This window comes from Pongo abelii, chromosome 19, assembly GCF_028885655.2.
Source record: "Pongo abelii isolate AG06213 chromosome 19, NHGRI_mPonAbe1-v2.0_pri, whole genome shotgun sequence".
Taxonomy (NCBI): Eukaryota; Metazoa; Chordata; class Mammalia; order Primates; family Hominidae; genus Pongo; species Pongo abelii.
The window spans coordinates 77,576,740-77,600,410 of NC_072004.2; the positions used below are offsets into that span (position 1 = coordinate 77,576,740).

At 39.7% G+C, this 23,671-nt stretch overlaps 1 protein-coding gene across 1 annotated transcript in view; it reads left to right on the plus strand.

Moving 5' to 3' along the window:
- LOC100445724 (EF-hand calcium-binding domain-containing protein 3) overlaps positions 1–23,671 on the plus strand; it is a 544,420-nt gene that overhangs the window by 274,433 nt on the left and 246,316 nt on the right. The window contains exons 49-50 of the mRNA XM_063718854.1: positions 427–480; positions 23,479–23,583. Of these exons, the coding sequence (XP_063574924.1) occupies positions 427–480; positions 23,479–23,583 (159 nt within the window). The remainder of the gene's footprint in view (positions 1–426; positions 481–23,478; positions 23,584–23,671) is intronic.

Sequence of the window (23,671 nt, forward strand, 5' to 3'; positions counted from 1 at the left end):
GCATAGTCCTCAAATATAATTATACATCTGAAATAGGCATGTAGAAAGAGTTAATTTCAACTTTGATTTATGTGTTTAAATTGGATAGGAAAAGAGCATATATGAAATTGTGGGGAAATAGTTTTAAATACTGTGCTTAAACAGTATAATACAATTAGCAATTATGTTTTAGCCTTCTTGGAATGGAAGTTCTTGTCTTGCTACATGTAAATCTATTATTCACTTTTTTCTTTGAGAACATATGGGGTTGTCTATTGTGCTGCACCGTACTATTTTGTTTCTCAGAATTTAAAAAGTTAAAAAAATGACAAAAAAGAGTTATTCAATTAAAGTGAAGCTAAGTAATGATGTATAATAACAAACTTTAGCTGGTTTCTGGATTATTATTTAGAAATAATTTTTTCCTGAATTCACTTTATCTTACAGCTAAAGGGGAGACTGATTTGAAATCATTGATGGATACAGTGCAAGTTATTACAGGTTAGTAAGAAGTTACTATGAATTTAAGATCCTAATATTTTAAGCCATATTTTCTATGATAATTATTTTACTAAAGTTTGACATATATAATTATATTATATAATCATATGTGTCCAACTTCAGAATTATCACAAAATGAACATCTACACATACCCATTTAACTATAACCTGGATTGTGAAATAAAAGATTACCCATAACCCAGAAGACTCCTGATACCACTACATAGACTTTTCCTCCTTACTTTTTGGAGGCAATTACTATCCTGAATTCTAGGACCACAGATTTACTAGTTTTGTCTGTTTTTGAACTTTACATAAATGAAACTATACAATCTGTATTCTTCTATGTCTAATTTCTTTCACTCAACATTATGTCACATGCTATTCTCAGATTCATATTGTTGCATGCAGCAGTAGTTTGCTCATTTTCACTGCTATATAGTACAAAGACTAATAAACTGTAATCAAGTAGAAATCTGTAGGGAACCTATTTTGGTATGGGGAATGATTTTAATTAGTTTGTTGTGCTTGAATACATTGCTGTGTAATATTCCATTGTGTAAGTATACTATAATATATTTGTCAATTCTATTACTGAAGGACATTTCCAGTTTGGCCAATTACAAATGATATTTTTATACATGCCTTTTGGTGAACATATGTGCATGATTATGTGGCCATACATAGAAATTGGATTGCTTTGTTATAGAATTATGTATACTTTATTGGATATTGTCATTCAATTTTCCAAAGTAGTAGTACCATTTTACAATTCAACCAACAGTGTATGAGAGTTTTGCTTTATATCCTTGCCTGATACTTGATACTGTCTTTTCCATGTTAGCATGTATTACTATCCCACTGTGTTTATAATTTGCATTTCCCTAATGATGAATGATGTTGAGCACCTTTTTTACATATCTTAGTTATTTGGATAATCTCTTTTGTAAAGTTCCTCTTAATGTCTGTTACCTATTTGTCTGTTTGGATGTCTGTCTTTTACTTTTGATTTTTTAAACTTACTGTCTTTTACTTATTTTTTTAATATATTCTAGATACAAGTCCATTGTAGGTTATAAATTGCAAATATCTCACTATATGTATTAGATTTTTCACTTGAATTATACTTTTTACAGAAAAAAGTTCCTATTTTTACATGTAGTCTAATCAGTCTTCTCTTTTATGGTAGAATATTCGGGAAGGGATAATCTGTGCAGCAAACCACCATGGCACATGTTTGCCTGAGTAACAAACTGGCACATGTACCCCTGAACTTAAAATAAAAGAAGAGAAATCCTTGCATACACCAAGCCCATGGAAATATTTTCTTATTTCACTTTTTAGGACCTTTGTTATTTTACTTTCACATTTAGATCTACAATCCGTGATGTAGGATAAGGGTGACAATTTGGTTTTTTTCTAAGTGGATATTCAGCACCATTTATTGAAAAGAATATAGTTTTCTCACTGCAGTGTAAGGCTATCTTATTCATAAATCAAAGACCATAAATGTGTTTGTATATCTGGACTATTTAATCTGTTACTTTATTGTTGTTGTTTGTGTGTCTTTGCACCAGTCTACCACTCTCTTAATATATTCAATGTATCTTATATCTGAAGTGCAAATCCTTCACATTTGTTTTACTTTTTTATGATTGCCCTGGCTGTTCTTGGCCTTTTGTATTTTCATATACATTTCAATCAAACTTTAATCCACCCCTACGGCTGGGGTTTTTGTTGAATCTAGGTCATTTTTTTTTTCAATTTATTAAACTTTAAGTTCTGGGATACATGTGCAGGTTTGTTACTTAGGTATACACGTGCCCTGCGCCCATCAACCCATCATCTAGGTTTTAAGCCCCGCATGCATTAGGTATTTGTCCTAATGCTCTCTTTCCCCTTACCCCCACCCCACAACAGGCCCCAGTGTATGATGTTCCCCTCCCTGTGTCCATGTGTTCTCACTGTTCAACTCCCACTTAGGAGTGAGAACATGCGGTGTTTGGCCTTTGTTTCTGTGTTAGTTTGCTGACAATGCTGGTTTCCAGCTTCATCCGTGTCCCTGCAAAGGACATGAACTCATTCTTTTTTATAGCTGCATAGTATTCCATAGTGTATATGTGCCACATTTTCTTGATCGAGTCTATCATTGATGGGCGTATGGGTTGGTTCCAAGTCTTTGCTATTGTGAATGGCACTGTAATAAACATACATGTGGACGTGTCTTCATAGTAGAATGATTTATAATCCTCTGGGTATATACCCAGTAATGGGATTGCTGGGTCAAATGGTATTTCTGGTTCTAGATTGTTGAGGAATCACCACCCTGTCTTCCACAATAGCTGAACTAATTTACACTCCAACCAACAGTGTAAAAGCATTCCTGTTTCTCTACATCCTCTCCAGAATCTGTTGTTTGCTGACTTTTGAATGATCACCATTCTAGCTGGCATGAGATGGTATCTCACTGGGATTTTGATTTGCATTTCTCTAATGATCAGTGATGATGAGCTTTTTTTTCATGTTTGTTGGCTGCATAAATGTCTTCTTTTGAGAAGTATTTGTTCATGTCCTTTGTCAAATTTTTTCTTTTTTTTTTGAGATGGGGTCTTGCTCTGTCAACCAGGCTAGAGTGCAGTGGCGCAATCTCGGCTCACTGCAACCTCCGTCTCTTGGGTTCGAGTGATTCTCCTGCCTCAGCCTCCCAGGTAGCTGAGATTACAGGTGCCTGCCAGTGCACCCGGCTACCCTTGCCCAAATTTTGATGGAGTTGTTTATTTTTTTTATTGTAAATTTGTTTAAGTTCCTTGTAGATTCTGTATATTAGACTTTTGTCAGATGCATAGATTGCAAAAATTTTCTCCCATTCTGTAGGTTGCCTGTTCACTCTGATGATAGTTTCTTTAGCTGTACAGAAGCTCTTTAGTTTAATTAGATCCCATTTGTCAATTTTGGCTTTTGTTGCAATTGCTTTTTGTGTTTTAGTCATGAGGTCTTTGCCCATGCCTATGTCCTGAGTGGTATTGCCTATGTTTTCTTCAAGGGTTTTATGGTTTTTGGATTTACATTTAATTCTTTAATCCATCTTGAGTTAATTTTTCTATAAAGTGTAAGGAAGGGGTCCAGTTTCAGTTTTCTCCACATGACTAGCCAGTTTTCACAGCACAACTTATTAAACAGGGAATCCTTTTCCTATTGCTTGTTTTCATCAGGTTTGTCAAAGATCATTTGGTTGTAGATGTGTGGTGTTATTTCTGAGGCCTCTGTTCTGTTCCATTGGTCTATATATCTGTTTCGGTACAAGTACCATGCTGTTTTGGTTACTGTAGGCTTGTAGTATAGTTTGAAGTCAGGTAGCATGATGCCTTTAGCTTTGTTCTTTTTGCTTAGGATTGTCTTGGCTATATGGGCTCTTTTTCAGTTCCATATGAAATTTAAAATAGTTTTCTGTAGTTCTGTGAAGAAAAGCAACAGTAGCTTGTTGTGAATAGCATTGAATCTATAAATTACTTTGGGCAATATGGTCATTTTCACAATATTGGTTCTTCCTATCCATGAGCATGGAATGTTTTTCCATTTATTTATGTCCATTCTTATTTCCTTGAGCAGTGATTGGTAGTTCTCCTTGAAAAGGTCCTTCACATCCCTTGTAAGTTGTATTCCTAGGTATTTTATTTTCTTTGTAGCAATTGTGAATGGGGGTTCACTCATGATTTGGCTCTCCATTATTGGTGTATAAGAATGCTTATGGGGGGAGGAGCCAAGATGGCCGAATAGGAAGAGCTCCGGTCTACAGCTCCCAGCGTGAGCGACGCAGAAGACGGGTGATTTCTGCATTTCCATCTGAGGTACCAGGTTCATCTCACTAGGGAGTGCCAGACAGTGGGCGCAGGTCAGTGGGTGCGCACACCGTGCGCGAGCCAAAGAAAGGCGAGGCATTGCCTCACTCGGGAAGTGCAAGGGGTCAGGCAGTTCCCTTTCCTAGTCAAAGAAAGGGGTGACAGACGGCACCTGGAAAATCGGGTCACTCCCACCCAAATACTGCGCTTTTCCGACGGGCTTAAAAAATGACACACCAGGAGATTAATATCCTGCACCTGGCTCAAAGGGTCCTACGCCCACAGAGTCTCGCTGATTGCTAGCACAGCAGTCTGAGATCAAACTGCAAGGCGGCAGCGAGGCTGGGGGAGGGGCGCCCGCCATTGCCCAGGCGTGCTTAGGTAAACAAAGCAGCCAGGAAGCTCGAACTGGGTGGAGCCCACCACAGCTCAAGGAGGCCTGCCTGCCTCTGTAGGCTCCACCTCTGGGGGCAGGGCACAGACAAAAAGACAGCAGTAACCTCTGCAGACTTAAATGTCCCTGTCTGACAGCTTTGAAGAGAGCAGTGGTTCTCTCAGCACGCAGCTGGAGATCTGAGAACGGGCAGACTGCCTCCTCAAGTGCGTCCCTGACCCCTGACCCCCGAGCAGCCTAACTGGGAGGCACCCCCCAGCAGGGGCAGACTGACACCTCACACGGCCGGCAGCATACTCGAACAGACCTGCAGCTGAGGGTCCTGTCTGTTAGAAGGAAAACTAACAGAAAGGACATCCACACCAAAAACCCATCTGTACATCACCATCATCGAAGACCAAAAGTAGATAAAACCACAAAGATGGGGAAAAAACAGAGCAGAAAAACTGGAAACTCTAAAAAGCAGAGCACCTCTCCTTCTCCAAAGGAACGCAGTTCCTCACCTGCAACGGAACAAAGCTGGATGGAGAATGACTTTGATGAGCTGAGAGAAGAAGGCTTCAGACGATCAAATTACTCTGCGCTATGGGAGGATATTCAAACCAAAGGCAAAGAAGTTGAAAACTTTGAAGAAAATTTAGAAGAATGTATAACTAGAATAACCAATACAGAGAAGTGCTTAAAGGAGCTGATGGAGCTGAAAACCAAGGCTCGAGAACTATGTGAAGAATGCAGAAGCCTCAGGAGCCGATGCGATCAAATGGAAGAAAGGGTATCAGCCCTGGAAGATGAAATGAATGAAATGAAGCAAGAAGGGAAGTTTAGAGAAAAAAGAATAAAAAGAAACGAGCAAAGCCTCCAAGAAATGTGGGACTATGTGAAAAGACCAAATCTACGTCTGATTGGTGTACCTGAAAGTGACGGGGAGAATGGAACCAAGTTGGAAAACACTCTGCAGGATATTATCCAGGAGAACTTCCCCAATCTAGCAAGGCAGGCCAACATTCAGATTCAGGAAATACAGAGAACGCCACAAAGATACTCCTCGAGAAGAGCACCTCCAAGACACATAATTGTCAGATTCACCAAAGTTGAAATGAAGGAAAAAATGTTAAAGGCAGCCAGAGAGAAAGGTCAGGTTACCCTCAAAGGGAAGCCCACCAGACTAACAGCGGATCTCTCGGCAGAAACCCTACAAGCCAGAAGAGAGTGGGGGCCAATATTCAACATTCTTAAAGAAAAGAATTTTCAACCCAGAATTTCATATCCAGCCAAACTAAGCTTCATAAGTGAAGGAGAAATAAAATACTTTACAGACAAGCAAATGCTGAGAGATTTTGTCACTACCAGGCCTGCCCTAAAAGAGCTCCTGAAGGAAGCGCTAAACATGGAAAGGCACAACCAGTACCAGCCGCTGCAAAATCATGCCAAAATGTAAAGACCATCGAGACTAGGAAGAGACTGCATCAACTAACGAACAAAATAGCCAGCTAACATCATAATGACACGATCAAATTCACACATAACAATATTAACTTTAAATGTAAATGGACTAAATGCTCCAATTAAAAGACGCAGACTGGCAAATTGGATAAAGACTCAAGACCCATCAGTGTGCTGTATTCAGGAAACCCATCTCACATGCAGAGACACACATAGGCTCAAAATAAAAGGATGGAGGAAGATCTACCAAGCAAATGGAAAACAAAAAAAGGCAGGGGTTGCAATCCTAGTCTCTGATAAAACAGACTTTAAACCAACAAAGATCAAAAGAGACAAGGACATTACATAATGGTAAAGGGATCAATTCAACAAGAAGAGCTAACTATCCTACATATATATGCACCCAATACAGGAGCACCCAGATTCATGAAGCAAGTCCTGAGTGACCTACAAAGAGACTTCGACTCCCACACATTAATAATGGGAGACTTTCACACCCCACTGTCAACATTAGACAGATCAACAAGACAGAGTCAACAAGGATACCCAGGAATTGAACTCAGCTCTGCACCAAGTGGACCTAATAGACATCTACAGAACTCTTCACCCCAAATCAACAGAATATACATTTTTTTCAGCACCACGCCACACCTATTCCAAAATTGACCACATACTTGGAAGTAAACCTCTCCTCAGAAAATGTAAAAGAACAGAAATTATAACAAACTATCTCTCAGATCACAGTGCAATCAAACTAGAACTCAGGATTAAGAATCTCACTCAAAACCGCTCAACTACATGGCAACTGAACAACCTGCTCCTGCATGACTACTGGGTACATAACAAAATGAAGGCAGAAATAAAGATGTTCTTTGAAACCAACGAGAACAAAGACACAACATACCAGAATCTCTGGGATGGATTCAAAGCAGTGTGTAGAGGGAAATTTATAGCACTAAATGCCCACAAGAGAAAGCAGGAAAGATCCAAAATTGACACCCTAACATAACAATTAAAAGAACTAGAAAAGCGAGAGCAAACACATTCAAAAGCTAGCAGAAGGCAAGAAATAACTAAAATCAGAGCAGAACTGAAGGAAATAGAGATACAAAAAACCCTTCAAAAAATAAATGAATCCAGGAGCTGGTTTTATGAAAGGATCAACAAAATTTACAGACCACTAGCAAGATGAATAAAGAAAAAAAGAGAGAAGAATCAAATAGATGCAATAAAAAATGATAAAGAGGATATCACCACTGATCCCACAGAAATACAAACTACCATCAGAGAATACTACAAACACCTCTATGCAAATAAACTAGAAAATCTAGAAGAAATGGATAAATTCCTCGACACATACACTTTCCCAAGACTAAACCAGGAAGAAGTTGAATCTCTGAATAGACCAATAACAGGAGCTGAAATTGTGGCAATAATCAATAGTTTACCAACCAAAAAAAGTCCAGGACCGGATGGATTCACAGCCTAATTCTACAAGAGGTACAAGGAGGAACTGGTACCATTCCTTCTGAAACTATTCCAATCAATAGAAAAAGAGGGAATTCTACCTAACTCATTTTATGAGGCCAGCATCATCCTGATACCAAAGCCTGGCAGAGACACAACAAAAAAAGAGAATTTTAGACCAATATCCTTGATGAACATTGATGCACAAAACCTCAATAAAATACTGGCAAACTGAATCCAGCAGCACATCAAAAAGCTTATCCACCATGATCAAGTGGGCTTCATCCCTGGGATGCAAGGCTGGTTCAATATACGCAAATCAATAAATGTAATCCAGCATATAAACAGAAACAAAGACAAAAACCACATGATTATCTCAATAGATGCAGAAAAGGCCTTTGACAAAATTCAGCAACCATCATGCTAAAAACTCTCAATAAATTAGGTATTGATGGGACGTATCTCAAAATAATAAGAGCTATCTATGACAAACCCACAGCCAATATTATACTGAATGGGCAAAAACTGGAAGCATTCCCTTTGAAAACTGGCACAAGACAGGGATGCCCTCTCTCACCACTCCTATTCAACATAGTGTTGGAAGTTCTGGCCAGGGCAATTAGACAGGAGAAGGAAATAAAGGGTATTGAATTAGGAAAAGAGGAAGTCAAATTGTCCCTGTTTGCAGACGACATGATTGTATATCTAGAAAACCCCATTGTCTCAGCCCAAAATCTCCTTAAGCTGATAAGCAACTTCAGCAAAGTCTCAGGATACAAAATCAATGTACAAAAATCACAAGTATTCTTATACACCAATAACAGACAAACAGAGAGCCAAATCATGAGTGAACTCCCATTCACAATTGCTTCAAAGAGAATAAAATACCTAGGAATCCAACTTACAAGGGATGTGAAGGACCTCTTCAAGGAGAACTACAAACCACTGCTCAAGGAAATAAAAGAGGATACAAACAAATGGAAGAACATTCCATGCTCATGGGTAGGAAGAATCAATATCGTGAAAATGGCCATACTGCCCAAGGTAATTTACAGATTCAATGCCATCCCCATCAAGCTACCAATGACTTTCTTCACAGAATTGGAAAAAACTACTTTAAAGTTCATATGGAACAAAAAAAGAGCCCGCATCGCCAAGTCAATCCTAAGCCAAAAGAACAAAGCTGGAGGCATCACACTACCTGACTTCAAATTATACTACAAGGCTACAGTAACCAAAACAGCATGGTACTGGTACCAAAACAGAGATATAGATCAATGGAACAGAACAGAGGCCTCAGAAATAACGCCACATATCTACAACTATCTGATCTTTGACCAACCTGAGAAAAACAAGCAATGGGGAAAGGATTCCCTATTTAATAAATGGTGCTGGGAAAACTGGCTAGCCATATGTAGAAAGCTGAAACTGGATCCCTTCCTTACACCTTATGCAAAAATCAATTCAAGATGGATTAAAGACTTAAACGTTAGACCTAAAACCATAAAAACCCTAGAAGAAAACCTAGGCATTACCATTCAGGACATAGGCATGGGCAAGGACTTCATGTCTAAAACACCAAAAGCAATGGCAACAAAAGCCAAAATTGACAAATGGGATCTAATTAAACTCAAGAGCTTCTGCACAGCAAAAGAAACTACCATCAGAGTGAACAGGCAACCTACAAAATGGGAGAAAATTTTCGCAACCTACTCATCTGACAAAGGGCTAATATCCAGAATCTACAATGAACTCCAACAAATTTACAAGAAAAAAACAAACAACCCCATCAAAAAGTGGGCGAAGGACATGAGCAGACACTTCTCAAAAGAAGACATTTATGCAGCCAAAAAACACAGGAAAAAATGCTCACCATCACTGGCCATCAGAGAAATGCAAATCAAAACCACAATGAGATACCATCTCACACCAGTTAGAATGGCGATCATTAAGAAGTCAGGATACAACAGGTGCTGGAGAGGATGTGGAGAAATAGGAACACTTTTACACTGTTGGTGTGACTGTAAACTAGTTCAACCCTTGTGGAAGTCAGTGTGGCGATTCCTCAGGGATCTAGAACTAGAAATTCCATTTGACCCAGCCATCCCATTACTGGGTATATACCCAAAGGACTATAAATCATGCTGCTATGAAGACACATGCACACGTATGTTTATTGTGGCACTATTCACAATAGCAAAGACTTGGAACCAACCCAAATGTCCAACAATGGTAGACTGGATTAAGAAAATGTGGCACATATACACCATGGAATACTATGCAGCCATAAAAAATGATGAGTTCATGTCCTTTGTAGGGACATGGATGAAATTGGAAATCATCATTCTCAGTAAACTATCACAAGAACAAAAAACCCAAACACCCCATATTCTCACTCATAGGTGGGAATTGAACAATGAGAACACATGGACACAGGAAGGGGAACATCACACTCTGGGGACTGTTGTGGGGTGGGGGGAGGGGGGAGGAATAGCATTGGGAGATATACCTAATGCTAGATGACGAGTTAGTGGGTGTAGCACAGCAGCATGGCAAATGTATACAGATGTAACTGACCTGCACATTGTGCACATGTACCCTAAAACCTAAAGTATAATAATCATAAATAAATAAATAAGTAAAAACACAATTCACATTTTCCCTATGACAATAAAAATGTTTCTAACTGGGCTGCTTGGTTACAGCTTAAATGCAACATACATTGGTGGAGGACTTGTGACATTTTTAAGTTTATTGCACAGATGCTTAATTTGGGTTCTTTAAAAATCCTGTCATTTCATTTTTTTTGGTAGTTAGGATATTAAAATCTGCAAATAAGCGAAAAAAAAAAGAATGCTTATGATTTTTGCACATTGATTTTGAATCCTGAGACTTTGCTAAATTTACTTATCAGCTTAATGAGTTTTGGGGCTGAGACAATGGGGTTTTCTAAATATACAGTCATGTCATCAGCAAACAGAGACAATTTGACTTCCTCTCTTGGTATTTGAATACCCTTTATTTCTTTCTCTTGCCTGATTGCCCTGGCCAGAACTTCCAATACTATGTTGAATAGGAGTGGTGAGAGGGCATTCTTGTCTTGTGCCGGTTTTAAAAGGGAATGCTTCCAGCGTCTGCCCATTCACTATGATACTGGCTATGAGTTTGTCATAAATAGCTCTTATTATTTTGAGATATGTTCCATCAATACCTAGCTTATTGAGTGTTTTTAGCAAGAAGGTGTGTTGAATTTTATCAAAGGCCTTTTCTGAATCTGTTGAGATAATCATGTGTTTTTTTGTCATTGGTTCTGTTTATGTGATGGATTACGTTTATCGATTTGTGTATGTTAAACCAGCTTTGAATCCCAGGAATGAAGCTGACTTGATCATGGTGGATAAGCTTTTTGATGTTCTGATGAATTCGGTTTGCCAGTATTTTATTGAGGATTTTCACATAGATTGGCCTGAAATTTCCCTTTTTTGTTGTATCTCTGCCAGGTTTTGGTATCAGGATGATGCTGGCCTCATAAAGTGAGTTAGGGAGGAATCCGTGTTTTTCAATTGTTTGGAATAGTTTCAGTAGGAATGGTACCAGCTCCTCTTCATACCTCTGGTAGAATTTGGTTGCAAATTTATCTGGTCCTGGGCTTTTTTTTGTTGGTAGGCTATTAATTACTGCCTCAATTTCAGAACTTGTTATTGGTCTATTCAGGGATTTGACTTCTTCTTGATTTAGTCTTGGGAGGGTGTATGTGTCCAGGAATTTATCCATTTCTTCTACATTTTCTTTGTTTTATTTTTATTTTTTTATTATTATTATACTTTAAGTTTTAGGGTACGTGTGCACCATGTGCAGGTTAGTTACATATGTATTCATGTGCCATGCTGGTGTGCTGCACCCATTAACTCATCATTTAGCATTAGGTATATCTCCTAATGCTATCCCTCCCCACTCCCCCCACCCCACAACAGTCCCCAGAGTGTGATGTTCCCCTTCCTGTGTCCATGTGTTCTCATTGTTCAATTCCCACCCATGAGTGAGAATATGCAGTATTTGGTTTTTTGTCCTTGCGATAGTTTCCTGAGAATGATGATTTCCAATTTCATCCATGTCCCTACAAAGGACATGAACTCATCATTTTTTATGGCTGCATAGTATTCCATGGTGTATATGTGCCACATTTTCTTAATCCAGTCTATCATTGTTGGACATTTGGGTTGGTTCCAAGTCTTTGCTATTGTGAATAGTGCCACAATAAACATACGTGTGCATGTGTCTTTATAGCAGCATGATTTATAGTCTTTTGGGTATATACCCAGTAATGGGATGGCTGGGTCAAATGGAATTTCTAGTTCTAGATCCCTGAGGAATCTCCACACTGTCTTCCACAATGGTGGAACTAGTTTACACTCCCACCAACAGTGTAAAAGTGTTCCTATTTCTCCACATCCTCTCCAGCACCTGTTGTTTCCTGACTTTTTAATGATTGCCATTCCTTTCTAGTTTATTTGCATAGCAGTGTTTATAGTATTCTCTGATGGTAGTTTGTATTTCTGTGGGGTCATTGGTGATATCCCCTTTATCATTTTTTATTGTGTCTATTTGATTCTTCTCTCTTTTCTTCTTTATTAGTCTGGCTAGTGGTCTATCTATTTTGTTAATCTTTTCAAAAAACCAGCTCCTGGATTCATTGATTTTTTTGAAGGGGTTTTCATGTCTCTATCTCCTTCAGTTCTGCTCTGATCTTAGTTATTTCTTATCTTCTGCTAGCTTTTGAATTTGTTTGCTCTTGGTTCTCTAATTCTTTTAATTGTGATGTTAGGGTGTCAATTTTAGATCTTTCCCAATTTCTGTTGTGGGCATTTAGTGCTATAAATTTCCCTCTACACACTGCTTTAGCTGTGTCCCAGAGATTCTGGTACTTTGTGTCTTTGTTCTCATTGGTTTCAGTGAACTTATTTATTTCTGCCTTCATTTTGTTATTCACCCAGTAGTCATTTAGGAGCAGGTTGTTCAGTTTCCATGTAGTTGTTTGATTTTGAGTGAGTTTCTTAATCTTGAGTTATAATTTGATTGCACTGTGGTCTGAGAGACTGTTTGTTATGATTTCCATTCTTTTGCATTTGCTGAGGAGTGTTTTACTTCCAATTATACAATCAATTTTAGAATAAGTGTGATGTGGTGCTGAGAAGAATGCATATTCTGTTTATTTGGGGTGGAGAGTTCTGTAGATGTCTTTTAGGTCCACTTGGTCCAGAGATGAGTTGAAGTCCTATATATCCTTCTTAATTTTCTGTCTTTTTGATCTGTCTAATATCTACAGTGGGGTGTTAAAGTCTCCTACTGTTATTGTGTGGGAGTCTAAGTCTCTTTGTAGGTCTCAAAGAACTTGCTTTATGAATCTGGGTGCTCCTGTATTGGGTGCATATATATTTAGGATAGTTAGCTCTTCTTGTTGCATTGATCCCTTTCCCATTATATAATGCCCTTCTTTGTGGTTTTTTGATCTTTGTTGGTATAAAGTATGTTTATACTTTGTTGGTATAAAGTATGTTTCCATTTGCTTAGTAAACTCCTCCATCCCTTTATGTTGAGCTTATGTGTGTCTTTGCATGTGAGATGAGTCCCCTGAATATGGCACACTGACGGGTCTTGACTTTTTATCTAAAATGCCAGTCTGTGTCTTTTAATTGGGGTATTTAGCCCACTTACATTTAAGGTTAATATTGTTATGGGTGGATTTGATACTGTCATCATGATGCTAGCTGTTCAATTTGCAGATTAGTTGATACAGTTTCTTTATCGTGTCATGGGTCTTTATATTTTGGTATGTTTTTGCAGTAGGCGGTACTGGTTTTTCTTTTATTATTATTATTATTATTATTATTATACTTTAAGTTCTAGGGTACATGTGCACAATGTGCAGGTTTGTTATGTATGTATACATGTGCCATGTTGGTGTGCTGCACCCATTAACTCATCATTTACATTAGATGTATCTCCTAATGCTATCCATCTCCCCTCTCCCTACCCCATGACAGGCCCTGGTGTGTGATCTTCCCCGCCCCATGTCCAAGTGTTCTCATTGTTCAATTCTCACCCATGAGTGAGAACATAGTGGCGTTTGGTTTTCTGTCCTTGAGATAGTTTGCTCAGAATGATGGTTTCCAGCTTCATCCATGTTGCTACAAAGGACATGAACTCATCTTTTTTTATGGCTGCATAGTATTCCATGGTGTATATGTGCCACATTTTCTTAATCCAGTCTATGATTGTTGGACATTTGGGTTGGTTCCAAGTCTTTGCTATTGTGAATAGTGCCGCAATACACATATGTGTGCATGTGTCTTCATACTAGCATGATATATAATCCTTTGGGTATATACCCAGTAATGGGATTGCTGGGTCAAATGTATTTCTAGTTCTAGATCCTTGAGGAATCGCCACACTGTCTTCCACAATGGTGGAACTAGTTTACACTCCCACCAACAGTGTAAAAGCATTCCTATTTCTCCATATCCTCTCCAGCACCTGTTGTTTCCTGACTTTTTAATGATTGCCATTCTAGCTGGTGTGAGATGGTATCTCATTGTGGTTTTGATTTGCATTTCTCTGATGACCAGTGATGATGAGCATTTTTTCACGTGTCTGTTGGCTGCATAAATGTCTTCTTTTGAAAAGCGTCTGTTCATATTCTTTGCCCACTTTTTGATGGTGTTGTTTGATTTTTTCTTGTAAATTTGTTTAAGTTCCTTGTAGATTCTGGATATTAGCCATTTGTCAGATGGGTAGATTGTAAAAATTTTCTCCCTTTCTGTAGGTTGCCTGTTCACTCTAGTGGTGGTTTCTTTTGCTGTGCAGAAGCTCTTTAGTTTAATTAGATCCCATTTGTCTATTTTGGCTTTTGTTGCCGTTGGTTTTGGTGTTTCAGTCATGAAGTCCTTGCCCATGCCTATGTCCTGAAAGTTATTGCCTAGGTTTTCTTATAGGATTTTTATGGTTTTAGGTCTAATATTTAAGTCTTTAATCCATCTTGAATTAATTTTTGTATAAGGTGTAAGGAAGAGATCCAGTTCAGCTTTCTACATATGGCTAGCCAGTTTTCCCAGCACCATTTATTAAATAGGGAATCCTTTCCTCATTTCTTGTTTTTGTCAGGTTGGTCAAAGATCAGATGGTTGTAGATGTGTGGTATTATTTCCGAGGGCTCTATTCTGTTCCATTGGTCTATATCTCTGTTTTGGTACCAGGACCATGCTGTTTTGGTTACTGTAGCCTTGTAGTATAGTTCGAAGTCACATAGCATGATGCCTCCAGCTTTGTTCTTTTGGCTTAGGATTGTCTTGGCAATGCGGGCTCTTTTTTGGTTCCATATGAACTTTAAAGTAGTTTTTTCCAATTCTGTGAAGAAAGTCATTGGTGGTTTGATGGGGATGGCATTGAATCTGTAAATTACCTTGGGCAGTATGGCCATTTTCACGATATTGATTCTTCCTATCCATGAGCATGGAATTTTCTTCCATTTGTTTGTGTCCTCTTTTATTTTGTTGAGCAGTGATTTGTAGTTCTCCTTGAAGAGGTCCTTCACGTCCCTTGTAGGTTGTATTCCTAGGTATTTTATTCTCTTTGAAGCAATTGTGAATGGGAGTTCACTCATGATTTGGCTCTCTGTTTGTTTGTTATTGGTGTATAAAGAATGCTTGTGATTTTTGCACTTTGATTTTGTATCCTGAGACTTGGCCAAAGTTGCTTATCAGCTTAAGGAGATTTGGGGCTGAGACGATGGGGTTTTCTAAATATACAATCATGTCATCTGCAAAGAGGGACAGTTTGACTTCGTCATTTCCTAATTGAACACCCTTTATTTCTTTCTCTTGCCTGATTGCCCTGGCCAGAACTTCCAACACTATGTTGAATAGGAGTGGTGAGACAGGGCATCCCTGTCTTGTGCCAGTTTTCAAAGGGAGTGCTTCCAGTTTTTGCCCATTCAGTATGATATTGGCTGTGGGTTTGTGATGAATAGCTCTTATTATTTTGAGATATGTTCCATCAATACCTAATTTATTGAGAGTTTTTAGCCTGAAGGGCTGTTGAATTTGGTCGAAGGCCTTTTCTGCATCTGTTGAGATAATCATGTGGTTTTTGTCTTTGGTTCTGTTTATATGATGGATTATGTTGATTGATTTGCATATGTTGAACCAGCCTTGCATCCCAGGGATGAAGCTGACTTGATCATGGTGGATAAGCTTTTTGACGTGCTGCTGGATTCGGTTTGCCAGTATTTTATTGAGGATTTTCTCATTGATGTTCGTTAGGGATATTGGTCTAAAATTCTCTTTATTTGTTGTGTCTCTGCCAGGCTTTGGTATCAGGATGATGTTGGCCTCATAAAATGAATTAGGGAGAATTCCCTCTTTTTCTATTGATTGAAAGAATTTCAGAAGGAATGGTACCAGCTCCTCTTTGTACCTCTGGTAGAATTTGGCTGTGAATCCTTCTGGTCCTGGACTTTTTTTGGTTGGTAGGCTTTTAATTATTGCCTCAGTTTCAGAACCTGTTATTGGTCTATTCAGCAATTCAACTTCTTCCTAGTTTAGTCTTGGAAGGGTGTATGTGTCCAGGAATTTATCCATTTCTTCTAGATTTTCTAGTTTATTTGCGTAGAGGTGTTTATAGTATTCTCTGATCGTAGTTTGTATTTCTGTGGGGTCATTGGTGATATCGCCTTTATCATTTTTTATTGCATCTATTACATTCTTCTCTCTTTTCTTCTTTATTACTGGTCTATCAGTTTTGTTGATCTTTTCAAAAAACCAGCTGCTGGATTCATTGATTTTTTGAAGGGATTTTTATCTCCTTCAGTTCTGCTCTGATCTTAGTTATTTCTTCCCTTCTGCTAGCTTTTGAATGTGTTTGCTCTTGCTTCTCTAGTTCTTTTAATTGCGATGTTAGGGTGTCAATTTTAGATCTTTCCTGCTTTCTCTTGTGGGTTTTAGCGCTATAAATTTCCCTCTACACACTGCTTTAAATGTGTCCCAGAGATTCTGGTATGTTGTGTCTTTGTTCTCATTGGTTTCAAAGAACATCTTTATTTCTGCCTTCACTTCGTTTTATACCCAGTAGTCATTCAGGAGCAGGCTGTTCAGTTTCCATATAGTTGAGCAGTTTTGAGTGAGTTTCTTAATCCTGAGTTCTAGTTTGATTGCACTGTGGTCTGAGAGACAGTTTGTTGTGATTTCTGTTCTTTTACATTTTCTGAGGAGTGCTTTACTTCCAACTATGTGATCAATTTTGGAATAATTGTGATGTTGTCCTGAGAAGAATGTATATTCTGTTGATTTGGGGTGGAGACTTCTGTAGATGTCTATTAGGTCCAGTTGGTGCAGAGCTGAGTTCAATTCCTGGATATCCTTGTTAACTTTCTGTCTTATTGATCTGTCTAAGGTTGACAGTGGGGTGTTAAAGTCTCCCATTGTTATTATGTGGGAGTCTAAGTCTGTTTTTAAGTCCCTCAGGACTTGCTTTATGAATCTGTGTGCTCCTGTATTGGGTGCATATATATTTAGAATAGTTAGCTCTTCTTGTTGTATTGATCCCTTTACCCTGTGTAATGGCCTTATTTGTCTCTTTTGATCTTTGTTGATTTGAAGTCTGTTTTAGCAGAGAGTAGGATTGTAACCCCTGCTTTTTTTTGTTTTCGATTTGCTTGGTAGATCTTCCTCCATCCCTTTATTTTGAGCCTATGTGTGTCTCTGCACATGAGATGTGTCTCCTGAATAGAGCACACTGTTGAGTCTTGACTCTTTATCCAATTTGCCAGTCTCTGTCTTTTAATTGGAGCATTTAGCCCATTTACATTTAAGGTTAATATTGTTATGTGTGCATTTGATCCTGTCATTATGATGTTAGCTGGTTATTTTGCTCATTAGTTGATGCAGTTTCTTCCTAGCATTGATGGTCTTTACAATTTGGCATGTTTTTGCAGTGGCTGGTACCAGTTGTTCCTTTCCATGTTTAGAGCTTCCTTCAGGAGCTCTTGTAAGGCAGGCCCTATGGTGACAAAATCTCTCAGCATTTGTTTGCTTGTAGAGAATTTTATTTCTCTTTCACTTATGAAGCTTAGTTTGGCTGGATATGAAATTGTGGGTTGAAAATTCTTTAACAATGTTGAATATTGGCCCCCACTCTCTTCTGGCTTGTAGAGTTTCTGCCGAGAGATCCGCTGTTAGTCTGATGGGTTTCCCTTTGTGGGTAACCCGACCTTTCTCTCTGGCTGCCCTTAACATTCTTTCCTTCATTTCAGTTTTGGTGAATCTGATAATTATGTGTATTGGGATTGCTCTTCTCGAGGAGTATCTTTGTGGTATTCTCTGTATTTCCTGAATTTGAATGTTGGCCTGCCTGGCTAGGTTGGGGAAGTTCTCCTGGATAATATCCTGAAGAGTGTTTTCCAGCTTGGTTCCATTGTCCCCATCACTTTCAGGTACACTAATCAGATGTAGATTTGGTCTTTTCACATAGTCCCATATTTCTTGGAGGCTTTTTTCATTTTTTACTCTTTTTTCTCTAAACTTCTGTTCTCGCTTCTTTTCATTCATTTGATCTTCAATCACTGATACTCTTTCTTCCACTTGATCAAATCGGCTACTGAAGCTTGTGCCTGTGTCACGTAGTTCTTGTGCTATGGTTTTCAGCTCCATCAGGTCATTTAAGGACTTCTCTACACTGTTTATTCTAGTTAGCCATTCATCTACTCTTTTTTCAAGGTTTTTAGCTTCTTTGCGATGGGTTCGAATATCCTCCTTTAGCTCAGAGAAGTTTGTTATTACCAATCGTCTGAAGCCTTCTTCTCTCAACTTGTCAAAGTCATTCTCTGTCCAGCTTTGTTCCATTGCTGGCGAGGAGCTGCGTTCCTTTGGAGGAGAAGAGGTGCTCTGAATTTTAGAATTTTCAGCTTTTCTGCTCTGGTTTCTCCCCATCTTTGTGGTTTTATCTGCCTTTGGTCTTTAATGATGGTGACGTACAGATGGGGCTTTGGTGTGGATGTCCTTTCTGTTTGTTAGTTTTCCTTCTGACAGTAAGGACCCTCAGCTGCAGGTCTGTTGGTGTTTGCTGGAGGTCCACTCCAGACCCTGTTTGCCTGGGTATCACCAGCAGAGGCCGCAGAACAGCAAATATTGCAGAACAGCAGATGTTGCTGCCTGATCCTTCCTCTGGAAGCTTCATCTCAGAGGGGCACCAGACTGTATGAGGTGTCAGTCGGCCCCTACTGGGAGGTGTCTCCCAGTTAGGCTACTCGAGGGTCAGGGACCCACTTGAGGAGGCAGTCTGTCCATTCTCAGATCTCAAACTCCATGCTGGGAGAACCACTACTCTCTTCAGAGCTGTCAGACAGGTATGTTTAAGTCTGCAGAAGTTTCTGCTGCCTTTTGTTCAGCTATGCCCTGCCCCCAGAGGTGGAGTCTACAGAGGCAGGCAGGCCTCCTTGAGCTGCGGTGGGATTCACCCAGTTCGAGCTTCCCAGCTGCTTTGTTTATCTACTCAAGCCTCAGCAATGGTGGACGCCCCTCCCCCAGCCTTGCTGCTACCTTGCAGTTTGATCTCAGACTGCTGTGCTAGCAGTGCGCAAGGCTCTGTGGGCGGGGGACCCTCCCAGCCAGGCGCGGGATATAATCTTCTTGTGTGCCGTTTGCTAAGGCCATTGGAAAAGCGCAGTATTAGGGTGGGAGTGCCCCAATTTTCCACGTACCATCTGTCATGGCATCTCTTTGCTAGGAAAGGGAATTCTCCGACCCCTTGCGCTTCCTGGGTGAGGCGATGCCCCGCCCTGCTCCATGGGCTGCACCCACTGTCTGACAAGCCCCAGTGAGATGAACCTGGTACCTAGGTTGGAAATGCAGAAATCACCCGTCTTTTGCGCCACGCACGCTGGGAGCTGCAGACTGGAGCTCTTCGTATTTGGCCATCTTGGAACCTCCCATCAGTACTGGTTTTTCTTTTCCATATTTAGTGCTTCCTTCAGGAGCTCTTGTAAGGCAGGCCTGGTGATGACAAATTCCTTCTGCATTTGCATGTCTGTAAAGGATTTTATTTCTCCTTCACTTATGAAGCTTAGTTTGACTGGATATGAAATTCTGGGTTGAAAATTCTTTTCTTTAAGAATGTTGAATATTGGCTCCCACTCTCCTCTGGCTTGTAGGGTTTCTGCAGAGAGATCCACTGTTAGTCTGATGGGCTTCCCTTTGTAGGTAACCTGATCTTTCTCTCTGGCTGCCCTTAGCGTTTTTTCCTTCATTTCAACCTTGGAGAATCTGACGATTATGTGACTTGTGGTTGCTCTTCTCAAAGAGTATCTTAGTGGTGTTCTTTGTATTTCCTGAATTTGAATTTTGGCCTGTCTTGCTAGGTTGGGGAAGTTCTCCTGGATAATATCCTGAAGTGTGTTTTCCAACTTGGTTCCATTCTCCCATCACTCACTTTCAGGTACACCAATCAATTGTGGGTTTGGTCTTTTCACATAGTCCCATATTTCTTGGAGGCTTTGTTCATCCCTTTTCATTCTTTTTTCTCTAGTATTGTCTTCTGCTTTAGTTCATTAAGTTGATCTTCAATCTCTAGTATTGTTTCTTCTGTTTGATCGATTTGGCTATTGATACTTGTGTATGCGTCAAGAAGTTCTCATGCTGTGTTTTTCAACTCCATCAGTTTATTTATGTTCTTCTCTAAACTGGTTATTCTAGTCAGCAGTTCCTGTAACCTTTTATCAAGGTTCTTAGCTTCCTTGCATTGGGTTAGAACATGCTCCTTTAGCTTGGAGGAGTTTGTTATTACCTACCTCCTGAAGCCTACTTCTGTCAATTCGTCAAGTTCATTCTCCGTCCAGTTTTGTGCCCTTGCTTGAGAGTAGTTGCAATCATTTGGAGGAGAAGAGGCATTCTGGTTTTTGGAATTTTCAGCATTTTTGTGCTGGTTTTTCCTCATCTTTGTGGATTTATTTACCTTTGATTTTTGATGCTGATGATTTTTGGATGGGGTTTTCCTGTGGGTGTCCTTTTTGTTGATGTTTATGTCATTGCTTTCTGTTTGTTAGTTTTGCTTCCAAGAGTCAGGCTCCTCTTCTGCATGTCTACTGGAGTTTGCTGGAGGTCCACTCCAGACCCTGTTTGGCTAGGTATCACCAGTGCAGACATTGCTGCCTGCTACTTCCTCTGGAAGCTTCGTCCCAGAGAGGCTGGGCCAGCCTGATGCTGGCCAGAGCTCTCCTGTATGAGATGTCTGTCGACCCCTGCTGGGAGGTGTCTCGCGGTCAGGAGGCATAGGAGTCAGGGGCCCATTTGAGAAGGCAGTCTGTCCCTTAGCCAAGCTCGAGTGCTGTCCTGGGAGATCCACTGCTCTTTTTAGAGCCGACAGGCAGGCACATTTAAGTCTGCTGAAGCTGTGCCCACAGTTGCCCCTTCCCCCAGGTGCTCTGTCCCAGGGAGATGGGAGTTTTATCTATAAGCCCCTAACTAGGGCTGCTCCCTTTCTTTCAGATATGCCCTGCCAAGTGAGGAGGAATCTAGAGAGGCAGTCTGGCCCCAGGGGCTTTGCTGTGCTAAAGTGAGTTCCGCACAGTCAGAGTTAACACTGTTAGGGGAAAACTGCCTACTCAAGCCTCAGTAATGGCAGACGCCCCTCCCCCCACGAAGCTTGATCATCCCAGGCTGACTTCAAACTGCTGTGCTGGCAGTGAGAATTTCAAGCCAGTGGTTCTTAGCTTGCTGGGCTCCATGGGAGTGGTACCCACTGAACAAGACCACTTGGCTCCCTGGCTTCAGCCCCTGTTCCAGGGGAGTGAATGGTTCTGTCTCGCTGGGGTTCCAGGCACCACTGGAGTACGAAAAAAACCCCTGCAGCTAGCTCAGTGTCTGCCTGAACAGCCGCCCAGTTCTGTGCTTGAAACCCAGGGCCCTGGTGGTGTAGGCACACAAGGGAACCTCCTGGTCTATGGATTGCAAAAACCATGGGAAAAGTGTAGTATCTGGGCTGGGTAGCACAGTCCCTCATGGCACAGTCCCTTGGCTAGGGGAGGGAGTTCCCCAGCTCCTTGCACTTCCCAGGTGATTCGATGCCCCACCCTGCTTCTGCTCGCCCTCCGTAGGCTGCACTCACTGTGTAGCCAGTCTCAGTGAGATAAACCAGGTACCTCAGTTGGAAATGCAGAAATCACCTGCCTTCTACATTGGTCTTGCTGGGAGCTGCAGGCTGGAGCTTTTCCTATTCAGCCATCTTGCCGCAGCCTATGAATCTAGATCAATTTATAGAGAATGGATATATTTATAATCTTGAGTTTTTCAGTAAATGGTATGCTGGTAAAATGGTATGCTATAAAACACCACCATTTGATTTGTAGCATTTTTCAACTTCCATGATGTAAATTATCTCACCATGGCTGACTTCTGGTAGTAAACAATTTAAAATCAAGTTCACAAAACTCCTGAATATTTAACAATCAGTTGTCATGAGCCAATTCAAGTTGGTGGCACATCATTAAAAATCGTTCATCACTAAGTTTATTTTGGTCAACTCGATTTTTCTTTTTTGTTAGATTTACTCCTAAGTCTTTTTTATTTTGTATGTAATCGTGAATGGTATATATCTATATCTATATATATGGCATTATTGCTGAGTTATGTTTTTCTAGGACTTTATACCTTTTTTAAATATTCAAACTAATTACATAATGTTTATAATATCCTCCTATTATCCTTTAGGTATCTGTAGGAACTGTAGTGGTCTCATTTGTCATTGGTTATGTTTTCTCCATTTTTTTGTTTTGTCAATCTTAGTACAGGTATCTATCAACTTTGTTAGTCTTTCTAAAACACAACTTTTTTCTGTGTTCATTCTCTCTATGTAAGGTTTGTTTTTTGTTTCTGTAATTCCTGCTTTTGTCTTTGTTATTTATTTTCTTCTACTTTTGGGAGGTTTAATTTGCTATTTTTCTCTAACTTTTTTTTTTTTTTTTTTTTTTTTGAGAGGGAGTCTCACTCTGTCACCCAGGCTGGAGTGCACTGGCGCGATCTCGGCTCCCTGCAAGCTCTGCCTCCTGGGTTCACGCCATTCTCCTGCCTCAGCCTCCTGAGTAGCTAGGACTATAGGCGCCTGTCACTACGCCTGGCTAATTTTTTTTGTATTTTTAGTAGAGACGGGGTTTCACCGTGTTAGCCAGGATGGTCTCAATCTCCTGACCTCGTGATCCGCCCGCCTCAGCCTCCCAAAGTGCTGGGATTACAGGCGTTGAGCTACCACACCCGGCCTTTTTCTCTAACTTTTTGAGATAGAATCTTAGATTATTGGTCTTTTTATCTTTTTTAGCATATGCATTTAAGACTAAATAGCCCTGTCTGCACATCTTTACCATATTAACAATATTACATATTGTTAATATGTAATATTATCATTGTCAAGATATATTTTAACTTTGTTTGATTTGTTTTTTGACACATGAATTATTTAAAAATGCACTTATTGATTTCCAAATATATGGGAGTTTTCTTAGTAATCCTTCACTATTGATTTCTAGTTTAATTGCCTACCCTAGATAACACATTTATTTGTACCAATTGTCTTTGCCATTATGCTAATTTTAAATGGCATAAGCTTTATATAACTGTGTGCAATATTATTTTATAGCCATCACTGTGGGAACACTTCTTTTACTAGGGTCAAAGGAATGCTATTCATTCTCTGTATCTGCAATTGACTGCTTATTGTTTAACAAATACCATTATTTGCCTTAATTCTGCTTTCATAATTCTGAATTACAATTTTTTTTAAATTTTATTTTTCTCTATGTTTTTTGTTTTGAAGGAGGAGAAGTTGACTTCAATGACCTGGAAAATGTCCTGCAAAATATGGGGATAGAGCTCACATCTAGAGAACACTTGGAGCTAGAGAAATTACTTCCAATTGATGGTGGGCATTTCAAATAGTAGTAGTCTTCAGGCGAGTTAGTGTAGTCATCAAGGGAGTTATTCCACATTACACATATAAGTAGAGTCTT